At 45.1% G+C, this 20,452-nt stretch overlaps 2 protein-coding genes across 2 annotated transcripts in view; both read right to left on the reverse strand.

Annotated features, from left to right (window-relative positions):
* IFIH1 (interferon induced with helicase C domain 1) overlaps positions 1-20,452 on the reverse strand; it is a 2,457,004-nt gene that overhangs the window by 405,066 nt on the left and 2,031,486 nt on the right. The window lies entirely within an intron of this gene.
* The window catches only part of LOC122804726 (bifunctional arginine demethylase and lysyl-hydroxylase JMJD6), a gene marked incomplete at its 5' end in the record, with an annotated part of 393,936 nt that continues 377,473 nt past the window's right edge, over positions 3,990-20,452 (reverse strand). The window contains 1 exon segment of the mRNA XM_044074779.1: positions 3,990-4,890. Within this exon segment, the coding sequence (XP_043930714.1) occupies positions 4,759-4,890 (132 nt within the window).

Consider the following 20,452-nt stretch of genomic DNA (forward strand, 5'->3'; position numbering starts at 1 on the left):
ATATATATCACACTAAAACGATATATATATATACACACACACACACACACACACATGTATTTATATTTGACTCAAATTCAAGAGAGTACAAAATGTTTACATAGTAAAAACATTTAAACAAAATATTAACAAAATTTAAAAAGTTATGTGCTCACCATAACTACGGATATGTGTTTTTCATTTTCTTTCTTCCTCAATGAATGGGTCTTTGATCGGACCTCGGATATGCTCTGCAACATTCTTTCCAAACTAAGATCCAACTCTAGAGCTCCTCCCTTTACCCGTAATACCCCACACTACTTTATTACATCAGAAAGAGTTTGCAGGGCTCTCAGAAAATAATGGGTTATAGCCCACATAAAAAATAAAGACAGAAAAAGGGCCTCAAACAGGAACAGTGTGTATGGGTTCACTCCCAAACAAAAGGAGAGGGGGAAGGAGGGGCAGATGTTGAGGAAGAGTGGGATTAGACAACACAAATGCATAGTTTCAGTGAGCACTTAACTTTTAAATCTGATGTAATTTTCATTTATTTCTCAACGAATGGGATAGATTCCCCAGCTAGGATAACCTTAGGAGGCTCTCGGGGAAAGATGTTCCTGAGTACTACAGAACCAAAAACTGCTCTGCTTCTGAAGATGACACTCAACTTGTAATGAGCAATACCTCTATGAGCACTGGAGCAAGTGGCTGCAGCATAAATATCATCAATAGAAGGCTCTGGCCCAGACAGCAGATGAAGTCATGGATCTAGTGGACTGAGCTTTTGGAGGTCTTTGCAAAGGCAAACCTTGTTCATAATAAACATATGAAATGCAATCTGTTAACCATTTAGCTAAAGTAACCTTAGAGACTTTTCCCCTATTTACTACGGGAAAAGAAGATTAACTGATCAATTTTTCTGAAAATCTTCATCCTATGAAGATAAAAACAAAGCTATGTGCATCTATAAGGTGAAGCATGTATTCACCTTTATTAGAAAATTTTGGAAAGAACACTGGTAAAATGATCACTTGGATTATGTTCGTTTTAGTGGCTACTTTGGACAGAAAGGATGGATTACTATGTAAAGTGACTATCTTTGTGGAAGTTCAAATATGGTGGCTTTGCATTAAGTGCTTGGAGTTCAGAAACTCACTTTGCTGAAGTGAGGCCACTAGAAAATTGTCTTCCAAGACAGAAACTTGAGATCAGACTTTAAGGTCCCGTGGTGAAGTAGGATTTTTAATCGGAGGTCGAAGAAAAAAGTACATTTAAGGAAGGCTTTGCACAACTTGGAAAAACTAGGGAAAAGCATACTCTCCAGTGTGATAACTGGAGATGGCTGCTAGATGAACTTTGATGGCAGAAAAAAATAACTCCTCCTTAAAAAACTGAAGCAAGAAAATCTAAAACTGCATGGATAGGTGCAGTGAAAGTACCCAATTCTCTCTGATAAGCCCAATAAGAAAATTTCTTCCACTGACTTATATATTTTTCTAGTGGAGGCTTTATGGGATAACAGAATGTGAACTAGGGAAGAAAGCCTTGGCTGTCTAGCCATCATTGGAAGTGGAGAAGCCACACAGTCAGTTTGAATCCATGAAGGTTCGGAAAAGCCATCCTTGTGTGGTGGGTGATCAGATCTGGACATGTAGCCAGTGTCCAAGGAGGACATAGGAGATGAGACCAAAGAAGGGTAACCACACGAGGTCAAGAGAGGGCAAGGAAGACAATCGTGTTGTTCAACTAGTGTGCTTTCTGAAGAAATTTGGGGATTGAGGGTAAGGGGGGAATCAGCATAAAGGAAACTGGAGGGCCAAATGTAGACTTAAGCATCTCTTGGAGATTCCTCCTGAAGGGGATTAGGGCAAAGAACCTGCTGCATTTGTTGAGGGGACAGGCAAACAGCTCACAGCAAGGCTGACCCCATCAACAGCAGAGTCTCTCTGCCACAGCTTAATTAAGAGACAAATAGTCCTCCTGAGTTTGCCAGCTAGCACACAAGAGTTCCCCAGTATGTGTATTGCTAGAAGAAAGCTGTTGGTAGAGATCGCTCACTGTCTCACACTCATTGTGTCTTGACAAATGGGGTAGGACTGGGATCCCCCCCCCCATCTGTTGATGTACCACACCAACAACTGTTTGTCTGGATAGCAAATGTCCCTAGACAAAGAAAGTTCTGAAAAGCCCACAATGCCAGGAGGATCGCCCTCATCTCTAGGACACTAACACGTAAATTGGTTTCTGCTGAGGACCACATACTTTGGACAGTCTGTCTCAGAAAACGCCCACTTAGGGCCAGAGTTGAAACTTGCACAAATTTGATAGGTGGTTAAAATTGCGCTGCTCCTAAGCAGCAGACACACTCCTTGTAGATTTTTTTTTTAAATCCAGTTGGTTTTTCAGCCATCTTAACAATAAAGAGAGAGAAGGAAAAGGGATACTTTTTTATACTGGTAAAAGAAAGGCAGAAAGACGAGACGGATACCAGCAATGGTACTAAAGAGTCACCTTAAAGATGGGTAAGGGAGAAAGAAATACTAACAATGGTACAGAGAAATACCCAATAGTAGGATATAGGAAGCACTGGAGTCAAACCCAACCCCCCACCCCCCGATCTGGCACCAATCCTACAATTCCAAGACCACTCCTGCTCCAACAGAGTCCAGGCTACCTGGATAAGAGGTGTAGCTGGAGATGACGATGGCCAAGCCTTCAGATCAAACATAGACCAACTTGGAATTTTCCGGTACAATGGCTCTAGAAAACTACAGTAAGTATCAGAGTAGGAGTCAAGAGCTGGTTTTGGGATGGTGGCAGTCTTGCAAGTGCAATGGGAGATGAAGGAATGATCCCCAACTGAATCTGGTTATTTTCTGATCTTGACAGGCAAGTGTTAGTTATATACTTTTTTCCCTTTTTAACCTCCCTTTTCTTCTGTAGTAAGAGTTTTACCTTTTTTGTTTAGCAGAAAAAAGAGGAAGATAAAAAGGCAAAAAGTATACAACTGACAACCAAGAATAAAAAATACCACTTATCTGTCCTTACACACTCAAGCTACAGGTGACCATGTCTATATTGCTGAAGCAGCAAACAAGATCTGAGTTAATTCAGGCTAAAGAGAGGATTAAGGGTAAGGGAAGGAGCTAAAGCTATGCAGTCAAAAATCTATGAAAGCGGATGAAGCCTGATCCGTGGTAACAGATGATCCATTTTTATTTGACATACTTGCGTCTTGCATCCTCTCTCATGGGCAGCACAGCTCAGCCCATGACCTCAGAGTTCCAGGATTCAGTTCAGTTTGACTGAGTAGATATCAACCTGTGGCTGAATCCCATACATAAGGAATCCTGCTGCAACTGTGATCAACAAGAATACTGGTGACTTCCATACAGGATAATGAGCTTTGATACAGGCTTGTTGGGATGTTCGGTTAGCTGTAGGTTTTTGTCTCTGGCAGACCAGAGAGATTCAAATATCTCTTCCTAGTGTCACACAACTCCTAAAGGTCCTATGAAGTCAGAGGACTGTGATAATTTTAGGGCAGGGGGGCTGTCAGTGTTGGGTACAGCCCAAAAGGTATTTTATGAGCTGTTCCTTGTCCCTAGACTAAGATAAAAAATGTAGACACATCTTCGTTGCAGCAATGAACATACCTGCCAACTCACAAACCATTAAAATCCTTGCATCTCCTCAATGAAGTTGCTGTAAAAGATTATGGGCTCAAGCCTATTGCTACCACCACTTTTCTGTTGTGTATGTCATAAGGAAAGAAGCCATTTGCTATGTTAAGCTGCCATGTGCACCAACTGCTTCTGAAGACAGCATGGGAAGACAATCGGAAGCAAAGGGGCTATAAAAACTAACCTGAAAATAAACTCAAGACTCAAAACAAAATCAATATTAAAACCCAAATTGGTAACCTAATATACAGCTTAACATGGTGCAACAAGGAAAGGGTAGAAATGGTATTTCATATACCTGACAATATAAAGCTTTCACACCTCTTCATTATTATTAACCATTTATTGTTCAAAAAGGTTTATTCTATCATGCTTCAGTGTGCCTTGGCATTCATTAAAAAGCATTTAGAACAAAAAAAAAAAAAAAAAATCAATATTAAAAATTCTTCCTGCTGTCAAATAAAAAGGATTTGAGACTTTATGCTTCATCAGACGTCTCCAGCCACAATACTTCCAGAATTAAAAAAGAATTCGTCTCAATGTAGCGGTCACCATTAAATACTGTCGCATCAGGGAAAATGATGTATACATGTGAAAAAGTCCAGCTTTACTCTTTATAGCCAATTTAAGATAGGTTATACAGAATCTCAATTATAACAGGCAGAAATGGATTTCTTCCATTTTATAAAAATGAGCTTTTTTTTACATCTATTTCTTGCCTTTCTTGTCAAACACCTTCCAAAGTTTCACTGGGATTACTAAAATCTAGCAGTTTCTATTCTAGTTTTACTTTTTTACTTACTTACCAACAGACTAAAAAAATGAAACTGGTGATGGGTACAAGAGTCATTTTGATGAAAAACTTAATAGGAAGTGCAATTAACCCTGTACATTTTTTCTTAATAAAAATTACTTTCAAAACTGATGTTACACTGTCTTGCAGTACTTGTAGTGCACATTATAACTTATGATAAAAATTTATTTCAAACACACTAAGTACTACTCTTCTAAGAGCTACTTATGTGTTTCAAGTAACTGTCTGAAGTTCTCATTAAAGGGCCAGTGCAGTTTGATAGAACTCCATCCATCATGGTCACCTGGAGGAACTCCGTTCCTTGCTAAGGCAGTCGTCTTGAGAAGCTGAATTACCACTGCCAACCATTACACAGGTTTTTCTTTTCTTCCGTTGATGCATCATTCCATCAGCTTCAGAACCAGAATCACACTAAAAGACAAACATAAGTAGCATTCATCATGGGAAACACAACTACAGATTCAGATGCAGCCCAGCTTACTAGAATATTCAAATGTATCTGTATTCATACAGACATATAAATGGGTATTAAACATAAAGCTCTCTATATATCATAACATTCTCTCAGCTTTCCATTATCCTAACCAAGTTTCCAAACCTATCATCCAAAGGTTTTAGTAGAAGTAACCTATAATCAATGATACTACTAGAAATATGGCGGTGCTGCGGTAGCGTTGTCGCCTCACAGTTAGATGTTGCCCGTTCGATTCTCAGTTAGATCATCTTCTGTGTGGCGACATGCATGAATGGGTGTTCATAGGTTAATACTAGGCTATCTGCCCAAGGGCATTTATAAGCCTAGCCCAGAGTTTTGTGGCTTTTGCCACCCCTTTATTTTGAGGGATACTATGCCCATTTTTTTGTTGTGTCTCTGTCTAGCAGTGACACTGAGATAATCCCTGGGGTATATCTGCGATCTCCCATCCATTGGTCAAGATTTCTCTTGAACAAGGCCAGCGAGGTGCTCTGCCTCACACTCGGGATTTTATTCCACAGCATAGGGAGTCTCTGGGTGATGAATCTGTCCCTACAGCACGTTCTGTTAATAACCGTGTCAAGGTTTAAGTCTCCCGCCCTTGTAGTTCTGTGGGATCTAGATTTTTTGAGGTGAAGCATGTTCATCAATTCCGGGTTGGACATGGCCTTGTATGTCAGGCACAGGTCACCTCTGAGCAGACGGTAAGCGACTGAATAGAGTTGGAGTTCCTTCAGTCGGGCAGCGTAAGACATATTTTTGAGACCCTTTATCCTTTTGGTGAGGAACTTTTGGGGCTTTTCCAGTTGCTGCAGGTGTCGGGTCAGATACATTCCGAATGGGGCATTGTACTCAATCATTGGTCTGATGAGTGACGAGTACAGGGGGACGATGACCTCCCTTGATCTAGATGTAAATCCCTTCATGATCAGGTGGGCAATGTAGAAGGTCTTCCTAACTACTTTGGCAACGTGAGTGTCAAACGAAAGGTTACTGTCAACCTGGGTCCCCAAATCCCTGATAACCTCTTCTGTGCTTAGTGGGTTGCCACCTATATGGTAGCTAGGGGTAACCTTGTTTTTCCCGAAGGGTATGACTATGCATTTTTTGGCGTTTAACTTTAGGCCATGGCTCTGGCACCAGTTATCCGTCTCTATGAGACCCTTCTGAAGGATATCTGTGTCAGATGTGTTTTCGACTATGACGCCCAGTTTGCAGTCATCTGCAAACTTAGTCCGCCATAGCCCTCCTGTGTTTGCTTGTACTTCTGAAAAGTAGATGCCGAACAAGTGGGCCCAGGACTGAGCCCTGTGGGACACCACTTGTGACAGGCTTTGAGTCTGACATGGCGCCAGCAACTCTGACCCTGTGGGTTCTGTCACTTAGCCAGTTTGCAACCCATCTTGTGACGTATGGGTTTACATTTAAGCTGATGAGTTTTTCAATGATGCCTGAGTGGGGTATTTTGTCGAAAGCCTTTGCCAGGTCGAGGTAGGCTGTGTGGACTACCTTTCCCTCATCAATGGCCTTGGTGACTGTTTCGAAAAAGTCAACCAAGTTTAAAAGGCATGATCTGCCTTTGACAAATCCAAACTGGGTTGGATCCAAAGTCTGCAAGTCCCCTATGTCTTTATTTATGAGTTCCATTATGATCCTTCGTTGAAGGCTGTGCGTTAGGCCTGTTAAGCCAACACGTAAAAATCTACTGCCAATCATTAGCGGACCGGAGTTCCGCTGTGGCGACGCCTAACCGGGAAAAGCCGAAAGAAGACACACACACACACACACACTGAAAAGCACGTTTGCTGATGGCTGGCCAGACAAAATTCTAAATCAGTTTCTGTTCCCTTCCAACAAAACAATTTGCTTTGAGGAATGCATTTTATATATGCATGTGTGAGTGTAATGTATATATATATATATATATATATATATATATATATATATATATATATATATATATATATATATATATATATATATATATATATATACACACACACACACACACATACACACACGCACAGAGGAAATGTAGTTTTCCAGCCTTAAGGGATGGTACACACTTTCTTTATAGACAAATCAACAAAAAGAAAAAATAGTTGTACAGGAATGACTGCTCTAGATATTGGCATAAGAATTACTAAAATGGACCATTGACACGATGTCTTATGCAAGATCCTTGGTCAAAGACCACTTTGCTTTCTTATTAAAAAAAGATTCCCGCTGGAATTGCTTGTTTAAACCATGGTTTATTAAGGTAACACAAAGGATAAGCACTTTAGTCCTTGTCAGAGCTTCATTAGGTCCAAGTTAGAAATAGTAGTAACAAGTAATATATACTTTTTATTTTCCATATAAACAGCCATGAAAATTACAAAGGCGGCTTTACTCTAGGAGCACTTAAACAGATTACATTCAATGGCAGTGATTGCAACTGTGGTATATTCACAGTCTGCATCTTTACTGTGCTTCATGCTAACTCATTATCCAAGTAAGCACAAAAGTAACTGTGTATCTGGCTGTTAACCCTAAATCAACTGTAATGTCAAATTAATGTAGTCTTCAGGTCTTGCATTTTTATTACATTAACATAATAATGAAATGCCGTGATGGGAGAGGGGAGGATTAACAGCATTCAAAAACAGAAGTCTGCTTATAAGGACAGAGATGCAATTAAGATTTAGTAACTATGTGGGAGTCCTAGGAAGTCTCAAACAGCCAGGACAGCAAAATGCCGTCAGGGCTAGTTTTTTTCCTATTAGCTTGTCTTAATACAACTGTGGAGGTATGTGCAGAAGCATGCGTATGTATGCAGATTCCCAAGGGGACACACAAAGAGGGTAATGCCAAACCAAAAGATATGTAATATGGATGGTCCAGCTAGCCATCCATGCTAATCTAGGACTGGAGAGAATCAGTGCGTTTCCCTATTTGGATGATGCACTGTTAGCTGCCTCTTAAAAAGAGTCACTAACTTCCGAATGGAACTACTTGCTACAGCTATTTCCTTTCTCTGTAGATATCAGGTAGTACTGCAAAAGTTGCAGCTGAGGCCGTTTTAATATCAGGTATTTATTGGCTTCCACCTGAAAACAGGTCAACAAGTATTAAGCTGAACAGAATTTTCTCAGTCTGATCAACTATTTACACACTGTCATCTCTCCCACTAGTTGCTACAGCCTTATGACTTAAAAGTGTTGGAGGCAATGACAATCTTGGTATGTGTAGTTTTAACTGCCAGTTAGCACATGGAGGATGTTCATTCAATAAGAGTACACGGGTGTGAGGTGCTGGATTCTCTGTCTCATTTACATTTCTCAGGTGAGAAATCAGAACCTTTGCTAGTGCAGACACAACCTATCTCAAGGGCTACCATTTATTAAATGTTTTTATGTATTTATTTTACACATTGTTTTCTGGGTTTGCATCTTCCCTTCCCACTGTCACAATCGCACACTTGCCATGACCATATGTGCCTTGGAGTGTGGAGGGGACTTTGTTTAGAGCAGATGACCAAGGGAAATGGGAATATCAAGAAGCCACTTTGCATATCAGTGATACGGAAATGAGAGTGGACCTTCTGTCATGGCAGACTTTTCAGGGTCTCGTACTCCGCCAGAATGCAGTTGCTATGTACTCTGACACAATGCAAGAGATGCGGCACATTAACAAGGGGAACACGTTCATATCTCCAGTGTCATGAGGTTATGAGTGTGGGCTGTGTTAACTTATCACTTATAGCAATGCCTGTACTGGGGAAAAGCTAGTCATCTTTTGGGCAAGCTAATTTGGTGCTTCCTGATGCCTCACAAGTGATCCCTTTATCAGTCAATATCACATGCTAGGGAAGGCCATTCTGTGACCTGCTTGCATCTCCAACCATCTCACAAATAACATGTACTACTTTGGTGTCTAAATTCTACCACCTTTTGAATGACTGCCTTAATCAGAGTTGAAGTTCTTGGCATTAAAGTTTGTTTTCATGGCTATCACTTCCACCAGAAAAGTCTCTGATTTACAAGCTCTGCTGTCAAAATCCTCCAGTATAATTTTTCATAAGGACAGATTTTAATGGTGTAGTAATTGTGCCTTTATGCCAGAAGAATTAAACCTAAAGTAATTTGTCAGCCTTCTGGTTTTCTTTCCAGAATTTTCTATAAAACATAGTACATGCTGCACTCTCAATGTTCACAGACAATGCAGGTTTCTATCTAGACAGAACCATAACTGAAAAGCTGACATCCCCCCCCCCCATTTACTTTAAATATAGCTGGCCAAAAAGTGTATCAGAATGTATCACATTTTGCTGTATAAAAGACAATTCAACACTGCCAGGCAAATGAAAAACCCATTCAACAAGGGGCAGTTTCTACCCTGTCAGCTTTTTTCTGAAATTCCTTTGTTGATAATATTTTTGCATCTGCTACATAGGCTTCACTACTGCAAGTCACAGTGTACGTTTGACTTGATCACTAGATACAGGTAGACCTTTTCAGCCACCATTCTCTGCTCTATTCTTTTATGAATCCACAGAACATATGTAGCTGCAGAGTCATTCCTGATGTTGCTGTTGCCAGACTGGATAATCTAAAATAGGAAAGTTGTGTAGTTATCATAACATTAGATCTACACCATCCATATTTTATGCCCCTTTGAAGAGACGTACCGGATTACACTTGAGGCCTGTGTAGTAAAGATATGGTCAGAGTTTTGTCACTAAAGAGAGAGAGATGAGAAAAGTGGTTAAGTGATGCATTATGAGAGCGAGGGGAAGAGACTGAGCTTGAGAGAGCTTGGTTGGGTGACTATATGACTTCTGGTTATAGCTACCAGTCCTAATTTTGTAATGGACACACGTGGAGCAAGACAGCCTAACATTATGGTAAGTATGTAACTCATTTCTCGTCTGTGTATCTCAGTGATACCCAAGCAATGCTCCACACTCAAGTTGCTTGTTTAAAGCAACGGCTACACGTTGCTTTAAATTACACGTCAAAGAACATGACCTGTTGTCATAGCAATAATTAGTGGTTAGACTGTGTCCCCTGATATCTTTGAGATACTACCAGGAGAAGCTACTCGTGTGAAGGTCTACCCAGTATGATAAACTCGGGACTCTGTCCTAGAGATAGAGGAAGGTGAACCAGTCCTGCCACATATGAAAAGTTATTTACTTGCAGCAAAAATAGGTGTGTAGAGCCAGGTTCACCATCCTCTTTGAATCCACCCTCCTTCCCCTCTGCTACAATTAATCTGAGTTTGGTGTTCTATTCAAAGATCTTTATCTGGCCTCTTTTTATTTGAGCCACCCTAGCATGGGCTAGCAAAGGTCTTCTGCACTTAGTATTATAGGCAAAAGGGGAGGAGACAGATAACCTAGGAAAGTTTTAAGTGCCAAGCAGTCCTACTGGCCTTAGTCCTAGAGGAAGAGGATGATGGAATCTGGTCCTGCACTTCTAGCATTATAGTTGAGGACGTAACTTTTGTTTCTTGTACACATGACAGAGGCCACAATACAGCCAACAGAATTTCAGAAGGTTTGCAGGTAAATGGGAATTCAGACACGTAACTTCCAGTCCACACACTTCACAATCTAAAGGGAAGGTGGAGAGAATTATTAGGACAGTGAAGTGTTCCATGAAAAAGCTGTAGCAAAAGCTGCATGATCTCTGCCACTCATTAAGCTCAGCTGATCCATGCAAGGTTGAAAAGTAGATAGTCACTTATGTTGACGATACCAAAGACTCAATAAGATGTAGAGAAAATGCTGAAAATAAAGCAACAGAGACAGAAGTGTTACTGTGATAGTAACTGCACGAAAAGATTACCAGATTTATTGTGAAGGTCCCCAGCCTAAAGTTGTAGAAGTTGTTAAAGCAGGTGAACCAAGATCCTTTGTAATTTATAGCCAAGATAAAATGTGCAAAAGAAATTGTAGATATGTGTACAAGAAATAGAAGTTATGCACTTATAACTTGGCATCTGTGTTGACCCTTTTCATTCTTCCTCACTGTTGGGTCTTCGGATCTAACCTCGGATCCGATTTGGCTGCATTCACAAGACTAAGATCAGAGTCTCGAGCTCTTCACTTTCCCATAATGCATCACACATTCCCCCAACTCCTCAGTTAGAGTTTGGTGTTCTAATAGCCAAAATTACCAGGAAGAAATACAACAGATCAAGAGTTTCTGGGGCCCAAGTCATGAATCTATGGGTTCTAAATTCCTCTAGATAACATCTCGAAGATGCCAAGGCTGGGGGATGGATTGGAGGGAAGTGAGGAAGAATGAAAATGGACAACACAGATGCCAAGTTATAAGAACACAACTTCTACATCTGATGTCGCCCTTTTCATTCTCGCTGTTGGGTCAGAGCCCCCAGTTATGTAATTCCTAAGGAAGGATATGCTGGAGCACTGTCAAGCCGAAAGATGCCCCTGCTTCTGGAGACTATGTCCAATTTATAATGAAAAACAAATCTAGGAGTCTTAAACCAAGTGGCTGCAGCACATATTTCACCAACTGATATCCTGGCAGAAATGTTGAAGTGGCCATCTAGTCGAGTGGGCTTCAGGTGGATGAGGCAATTTAACACCTTTGGGAATAAATGGTATAAATGTTATCAGTTATCCATTTAGCCAGGGTGATCTTGGATACTGCTTGGCCCAAACAATTAGTAGAAAAACATACAAAGAGTTGATCAGATTTTTTGAGCTTCTTTATCCTGTGCAGATAGAAACGCAACCGTCTATGAACATCAAGAAGATGCAATAAGAAGTTATGTACTCACCATAACGTTCCATCTGAGTAGGTATCTTCATTTGTCTGCAACCTTGGGATACGGATCCGATCTCGGATCTGAGCCGGCAACTTCTATCAGAGCATAGATCCGAGCTCCTAGCTCCTCCCTTTACCCATAATCCCCTACCAACCCTGACTGACCTCAGATCAAGTTTGCCCCATAGCACAGCTAATACTGTGCCCCAGAGGGAACTAATCTAAAGAACCCCAAGTAGGATCATATTGGTCAGGGGGAAGGAGGGGGGGGATGGTTGCAGACAAATGAAGATACCTACTCAGATGGAACGTTATGGTGAGTATATAACTTCTTAATCTGAGGTAGGAACTTCATTTGTCAGCAACCTTTGGGACAGAGTCCCCAACTACCTAAGTTTTGGGTGGCCTTCATGGAAGAATATTCCGGAGCACTGCAGAGCCAAAAGACACCCTACCTCGGGAGACAATATCTATTTTGTAGTGGCTGATAAAGATATGAGATGAAGCCCAAGTGGCTGCGGAACAAATGTCATCCAGAGAAACCCTAGCCTTGAAAGCAGCCGATGTAGCAACGGCCCTAGTAGAATGAACACAGACTCCCTGAGGTGCAGGCCTTCCCGAGCTCTGATATGCTAAGAGAATACAACTAGATATCCATCGGGAGAGGGTAACTTTAGAAACCGACTTGCCAAAGTTGTTTTTGGCAAAGGAGACAAACAACTGATCGGATTGCCTATGACCAGTAGTTCGATGAATATAAAAACGTAGTTGTCTGTGCACGTCTAAAGAGTGCAGCTTATACTCTCCTTTGTTTTGAAAGTTGGGGAAGAATACTGGAAGATTAATAGAAAGATTAATGTTAGCTTCCGAAGATACCTTCGGTAGAAAAGATCCTGAGGTGAACTCTGCCTGGGTGGAAGACCAAATACGGTGGTTTGACACAGAGAGCCTCGAGTTCTGTGACCCTCTTGGCTGAGGTTATGGCCACCAAAAAGGCCATTTTCCAAGAGAGGTATTTAAGATCAACAGTGGCCACCGGCTCGAAAGGAGGGCTAGTCAAGGCCTGTAAAACTAGCGATAAATCCCATGGAGGTACCACCTCTCTGACCGGGGGCCTGAGGAGGAAGGTACCCTTAAGGAAGGTCTTACACAGTTTGGAAGTAATAAGCGGGCCTGACTCCTGCCCTACATGATAGTGTGAAATTGCTGCAAGTTGCGCCTTGACCGTGGAAGAACTAGCCCCCTGGTGAAAAAGAGAAGTTAGAAAATCTAGAACAGACGCTACCGGCGCCGTAAAAGGATCTAAATGACGGTGCTCTGCCCAAATGGAAAAACGTTTCCATTTACTCTGATAGACCCTTCTGGTGGAAGGCTTGTGAGCTGCTACTAGAATGGCTTTGACTGGTGATGAGATTCCGGGAGTCCTTATCAGGAGTGGAACTGGAGCAACCAAGCCGTCAGCTTTAGGTTGGCCAGGTTCGGAGTCAGGAGACCCAGGGGGTGTGAAATGAGATCCGGGAGGGGATCCAGAATCCAGGGTGGATGAATCAGGTGAGACCATAGGTAAGGGAACCATGTCTGACGAGGCCAGAATTGGGCAATGAGGATCATCTTGCTCCCCAACTGACTGGCTTTCTGCAATAGTTTTAACATCAGGGGCAGAGGCGGGTAGGCATAAAGCAGACTGGGAGGCCAAGCATGAACTAGAGAGTCTCTCGGGGACTCCCCTGGAGGGGGGATCAGAGCGAAGTAATCGTTGCATTTGGTATTTGAGGGAGAGGCAAAAAGATCGCAACAAGGTCGCCCCTATCGGGCAAATACTTGCTCTGCCACTAGAGGATTGAGAGACCACTCGTAAGGAGTCAGGATAGTACGACTGAGCCTGTCCGCTAAAATGTTGGACCATCCCGGAATGTGCGTTGCGATGAGAAAGCGGTTGGTGGATATCGCCCATTCCCACACTCTCATGGCCTTGCGGCAGAGAGGGTAAGACCTGGTTCCCCCCTGTTTGTTGATGTACCAGACGACTGACATGTTGTTCGTCTGTACCGCAATCGTCCCCACCGGAAGAGGGTTGTGAAGTGCTTGCAACGTCAAAAGCACCGCCCTCATCTCCAGGACGCTGATATGCAAGGAGGTCTCTATGTCGTTCCACGTGCCTTGGACTGTTCTGCCCGAATAGTGCCCCCCCCCCCACCCCAGGCGAGAAGCATCAGTGGTCACTGTGGTGACTGGCGGAGGCAGTGAGAAGGGGCATCCCGTGTGGAGATTGAAGGACTGGAGCCACCACACGAGTGACCTTCTGCAAACCCTGCTTAAGGGAATGGGATAAGGCAGGGGATTGCGATATAGGGACCATTGTACCTGGAGAGTCCACTGTATGAGCCTCATATTCAGCCGGGCCAATGGCAGCAGCGGAATTGCTGCAGCCATGGACCCTAGAACCCTCAGGACCAATTCCACCGAAGGAGCTTGAAGTTGAAGGATGGCCTGCACGTGCAACCTCAGGTTCTGAAGCCGATCTGGAGTCAAGAAAGCAAGCATCAGTCTGGAGTCCAACCTCGCCCCTATGAAATCCAATACTTGTGTAGGAGCCAGGGAGGATTTGGCCATGTTGATGGTCAACCCCAAGAGTGGAGCCAGACTGAGGAAATAATCCCTGCATGAGCAAAGAAGATGCCTTGTTGGGGCGGTAAGGAGCCAGTCATCCAGGTACGGAAAGACCTGAATTCCCTGGAGTCTCAGGTGGGCCGCTATCGCTGCCAAGACCTTGGTGAACACCCTGGGGGCTGAGGTGAGACCGAAGGGAAGGGCCCTGAACTGGAAATGGCTGGCTCCCAGCCGGAAGCGGAGAAACCTCCTGGAGCGTCTGTCTACGAAAATATGATAGTACGCATCCTTGAGGTCTACTGAGCACATCCAGTCGTTCTCCCGCAGTAGTGGGAGAATAGACTGCAATGTGACCATCCAGAACTTTACTTTTGGTACTGCCAGGTTCAAGAGAGGGAGGTCCAGGATGGGCCTTGCGTCCCCCGTCTTTTTTGGCACCAGAAAGAACCTGGAGTAAAACCCTGATCCGAGCTGATTTGGGGGGACGGGCTGGACGGCTCTTTTATGTAAGAGCTGCTGAATTTCTGTAGCAGCCGCCTCCCTCTGATTGGGTGGTACATCGGCGAGGCTTCTGATTCTGGTGGTTACAAGAAAGGGAATTTGGTAGCCTCTGGATATAACACGAAGCACCCAGCGATCCGTTATGAACTCCCACATTGCTAGGTGCCTCGAAAAACATCCCCCGACTGCCTCCAGAGTGGAGCAGCCGGGTAACCCCTCAGGGGTTCTGCGTGGGCCTCTCAGAGAAGGGTTCTCTGGAGCCAAAATTTCTGGGACCCCCTCTGCCTCTAGGGCAGCATCCTCCCTGTCGTCCTCTGCCATGAGAGGACTGGTTGTCCGGAGCAGACTGGGATTGATGCGATTTCCTGAACCACATCTTCTTCTGACCCTTTTGGTTCTTGGCAAAGGACCTCTGGGGAGCAGAGAAGCGGACTCCGACGGCAGACGTCTTCCCGTCTTTCTCGCTCTGGACAAGGGTGTCGAACGGTTTTGCCAAACAATGCAGAACCATCAAAAGGGGCATTCGCAAATGACGCCTTAAAGGGTTCCAAGAAGTCACAATGTCGGAGCCAAGCTTGCCTCCTCATGACCAGCCCAACTCCGTCAGCTCTAGCGGCTCCCAGAGTGGCGTGAGACAAAAGCCGCATAGAGGTGTTGGAAATAGAACGTAGGGTGGACATTCGGGAGGAGTACAGTTGCTTGTCCCCTTCCGACATGGACCCTGGGGGGGAAGCAGCGTATTCTTTAATTAGATCCCACTGCATCTGAATGACGTGTGCCATATAGTTCAGGGCCCTCATGGAGAAGGTCGCTGAACTGAAGGCCCGCTTCCCAAGGCGGTCCCCATTGCACGAGACTCCTTGCTCGGCGGATGAACCGTGGGGCTCTCCTGAGCCAACTCTCTCTTGGTGGCTGCCGCCACCAACATGGCGTCCACAGGGGGACCTCTGCTCCAATGGGTTCTCTCTGACGGGGAGCTCAAGATTTTGTCTGGGCGCTTGGGAACAGGCTCTACAGTGTCCGGCTCCCTCCAAGCCCTAGTGGCTATAAGATCCACCAAGGGGTCGGGGGGAGGGGACACCCAAGAGGTAGATGGCCCTGCCTCGAACGCCTCTAGGAATACGGACTCGTCGGAAGAAGCCTTGTGGGGCAGACCACCCCCCCCCTGATTGAGCATTTCCCTGATGTCTCCAAAGGAGACATCCTCGGGGGGGGGGTGACCTTGGGGAGCCTTCCCCTTCATCCAAGTCCGTATCTTCAGTGAGGGACTCAGGGGAGTCCATGTGCCTCCTTTTGCACTTCGACTTGCGAGGAACCTCCTCGGGGGGGGGGGGGTCCGAGGAGTCCTCACCAGCAATATCCTGTTCCAATGGAACACCTAGAGGCGCTGAAGCAGGCTGCCCTGAAGGCCAGGTGAGGGGAGCCAGGACCAGCTGAGAGGGAGTGCAGGGGGGAGCCGAATTCAGGACCGGAGGCCTGGATGCGCTCAACAGTACCCTCTCCACCACCGCGAAAGCCGAGGGGGAGCTGCTCTCTGACGGATCCGAGATCCGACTCCCACTCTGATCCGAGGCGGGGATCAGACCCGGAGCAGAGACCATCGGATCCGAAGGACCCGCGCGCTCCAACCGGGACGGGGCTGAAAGCACACAGAGTCCCTCGGATCCGAAGCTCAGCCCACGGCTCTGAGAGGTCAGATCCGACAAACTCGAGGGAATCATCGGAGCCAAGTGCCTAGCACTGTCAGCTCCAACCCACCCCCGGATCCAACGCGGCTCGGCACAGCTCCGAACCCAGAAGGTGGGTCGGAGAAGGAGCGATAGGAGCAAAAAAGGGGGTCGAGCTCCCCCCCGGGGGGGGGGGGGGCAAGAGCACTCCCATCTGCATCTGGGCCTGGATGAACCTCATCATCCAGTCCATGTCCGCATCCGACATACTGAAGGTGGACCTTGAGGAGGCCACCGAGGCAGGCCTGGAGTGCCGCCTCGATGACCTCGACAGGGACCGGGTAACCTCCTCCTCTGGTCCCGGTGAGAAGCAAGGGGATCGGATCAGAGGAGGAGGCGAACCAGAAACCCTGTAGGGAGAAGCCCGTTTGGCAGGCGGGGCCGAGGGGGAGTCTTCGGCCCGCCACTTAAGGTGCTTCTCCCTCCGCTTCTCTTTCCTGGCCTCCCTCACCTCTGAAGCCACAGTGGGAGGTTGAGTCCCGGTCGGAGGAAGGGGGGCAGGAGTGGCCGCTACCGATGACTGGGTAACGGTCACAGAAGTACCGGAGCCGGGTCTGGGGGCAAAAGGCCCACCAGAACCAGCTTCGACCTCCGATCCTCAAGTGCCCTGGGGTTGAACGCAGTGCAAATCACGCAACCCGAGGAGAGGTGTTCAACCCCAAGGCACCTAATGCACCGAGTGTGGCCATCAGCCGATGAAAGCTTGTGACCACACTCGGTGCACTTCGAAAAAATGGCTTTAGGGGCCTCTGACATCACTGAAAGGAAACACACTCGCTAGGCCCCTACACACACTGCGACCAGCAAGGGCAGGGAGGAGAAATAAAAATAAAAATTAAGCTAATTTAAGCTAAAGAGAGAGAAATTAGCATTAAGGGAAACCTAAAAACACACACAGACACTCGCTCAAAAAGAATAAAAGAAAAAAAGTGAAAAACTTCTTTTCTCACAGAATCTGACCAAGAGCTCTGGAATCTAGCTGTTGCTTGAAGAGCGGCAAACTAGATCTGAGGTCAGTCAGGGTTGGAAGGGGATTATGGCTAAAGGGAGGAGCTAGGAGCTCGGATCTATGCTGTGATTGCCGGCTCGGATCTGAGATTGGATCCGTATCCCAAAGGTTGCTGACAAATGAAGTTCCTACTTCAGATCATGTATTCTGCATAATTTAGAAAGAAAACCGGAAACTGAATGGACTGATTAATGCTGGATTCTGTGGCTTGCAGTTCAGATACCTCTTGGCCAGCATGACGACTGCCAATAGTATAGTACTCCAAGAAAGAAATTTCAAGTCACAATTACTGGCTGGCTCGAAAGGTTTTTGAGTGAGGCCTTGAAAAACAACTGTAAGATTCCCAAGGGGGAGAAAGGTCTTTTATCGGAGGCCTTAGAAGAAAAATGCTTCTCATGAAAGCCTTGCATAATTTCAGCGAGGAAATAGAGGAAGATCCCTTTCCTGAATGAAAATTAGAAATGGCAGCTGTAACTTAATGGTAGAGAAACTGGTGCAGTCATGAAAAAGTGAACGCAGAAAAAGAATAACTGACATAGAAGCTTTAAATGGATCAATATTCTCCTTTGAAGCCCAAATCATGAATCTTCTCCACTTAACTGTTGCAGACCTTTTTTTTCGAAGCTTTCTGAAAGGCCAAGATAATGTTGCATATTGGGGAAGCTAGCCTGGACTTTCTTATAATCAATGGAAGTGGAGAAACCATGCTGTCAGCTTTAGAGTGTGGAGACGGAGTTGTTGATGCTCTGACAGATGGGAGATAAGGTCCTGATTGGGATCCAGTACCCATGGGGGGATACTTCAGGTGAGACCATAGAAAGGGGAACCATACATGACAAGGCCAGAAGAGGGCAATGAGCATCACTGAGCACTTTAGCCTGGTTTTCTATAGAAACTTTGGGATCAAAGGAAGAGCGGGGCTTACCATAAAGCAGACCTGGGGCCAATTGTGGACTAGAGCATTCCTCGGTCACTCCTCCTTCAGGGGGATCAGACCGAAGTACTTGATACATTTGCTGTTTAGTGGAGAAGCAAGAAGACTGCAGCAAGGTTGGCCCCAACAGCTGATATTCTGCTTTGCTACTGCTTGACTGAGTGACTACTTGTGAGGGATAAGAATGGACCTGCTGAGGCTGTCGACTAGGACGTTGGCTTCCCAGGGAATGTGCACTGGAACCGGAAACTGCCTTGAAGAGATGACCCATTCTCAATCTCTCATGGCCTTTCTGCATTATAGGTAGGATCGGGTTTCCTCCTCGTTTATTTATATACCAGACTACTGACATGTTGTCTGTATGAAATATGATAATCCCTAGAGGGAGAAGGTCCTGAAAGGCTTGCCAACATTAGGACTGCACTCATCTCTGGGACATTAATATGCAGCTTGGTCTTGTGCTGGGACCACATGCCTTGAACCATGTTTCTCTGATAATGCCCCCCCCCCCCCATTCCAATTGGGAAGCATCTGTGGTCACTGTGGTTGGAGGGACGATAAAGAATGACCTACCCAGTGAAAGGTTGCCTGATTCCATCCACCACTAGAGATTGCTTCTGCAGATTGAAGTTAATCTGATAAGAGCAGACAGGAGCTGGTAAAGAATGGACAACTGAACAGCCAGGGTCCATTGAAGGACTTGCATAAAGTATCTTGCTAAGGTTATTAGAATGATGGCAGCTGACAGACCCCAGCGCTCTGAGAACTGTGCTGGAGGAGATGGGGGATCCAATAAGTCCTGGACTTCCTGTCTCAGAGAAGTTATGGGCTGCAGAGGTAAGGAAGCTAATCGGAAGGGTTGAAGTGTTCGGTTGTGTTTCTATAAGTTCTAGATTCTGCACAAGAGTCAGGTTAGACTGTCAAGTTTATTGAAATACCCAGGGAACTGAAGATCTGTACCGTGTAATCCCTGGCTTGAATCAGTTGATGCCTTACGGGTGCAGTAAGGAGCCAGTAGTCTAAATATGATAACACCTGAAATCCATTTAGCCTCAGGTGAGCTGCAACAACTGCCATACATTTAGTAAACCTAAAAAAGACGTTATGTACTCACCATAACGTTCCATGTCTGTTGTCCATCTCGCCATTCATTCTTACATGGATGGGTTTGGAGCCGATCCTCGGCTCCAACTCGGCCGAACACACAGCTCTAAGTCTCAAACTTGGCTCGTGGCAAGGTAATGTATCCCTTGATGCAGTGGTGCAACTCTCCAGATCTTGTTTGCTGCTAACAGTACCAATGAGTAATATACAGGTATGATCCCCATATCAAGGACAAAACAAGAGTCAAATGAGCTCATGTACAAGAGAAAAGATCACCACCAGGTCCTCTAGGAGTCCTTGGATGGGGGAAGGAGGGGAGGGGGCTAAGAATGAATGGCAGGATGCACAACAATCATGGAACGTTATGGTGAGCACATAACTTCTTTATGTTATGTGGTCCTATCTCATATTCATTCTTACATGGATGGGACAGCGTTCCTAGCACCTTTTTCCCGGGTGGCTCACAGGAGTACACCTTTGAGCACAGTGAAACCAAAGGAGGCCTTGTCCCTGGAGGCCAAATCCACTTTGCAATGAGTGATAAACGTATGAGAATTGGCCAATGTAGCTGCAGCATAAATACTGTCCATAGACATTCTGGCCTGGAAAGCAGAGGATGTAGCTAATGCTCTGGACGAGTGACCTCTAACTCTGAATGCTAACTTTCTATTACTGGAAGTGTAGATAAAGGTGATGCAACTTGAAAGCCAATTTGAAAGGATGACTTTAGACACTGGCATACCCTTTTTTGCCTCAGAGAAGGAGATGAATAATTGATCAGATTTCCTGAAATCTTTAGTTCTATGCAAATAGAATCTGAGCTATGCACATCCA

The sequence above is a fragment of the Protopterus annectens genome, chromosome 6.part0, assembly GCF_019279795.1.
Source record: "Protopterus annectens isolate FY-2018-M chromosome 6.part0, PAN1.0, whole genome shotgun sequence".
Taxonomy (NCBI): domain Eukaryota; kingdom Metazoa; phylum Chordata; order Ceratodontiformes; family Protopteridae; genus Protopterus; species Protopterus annectens.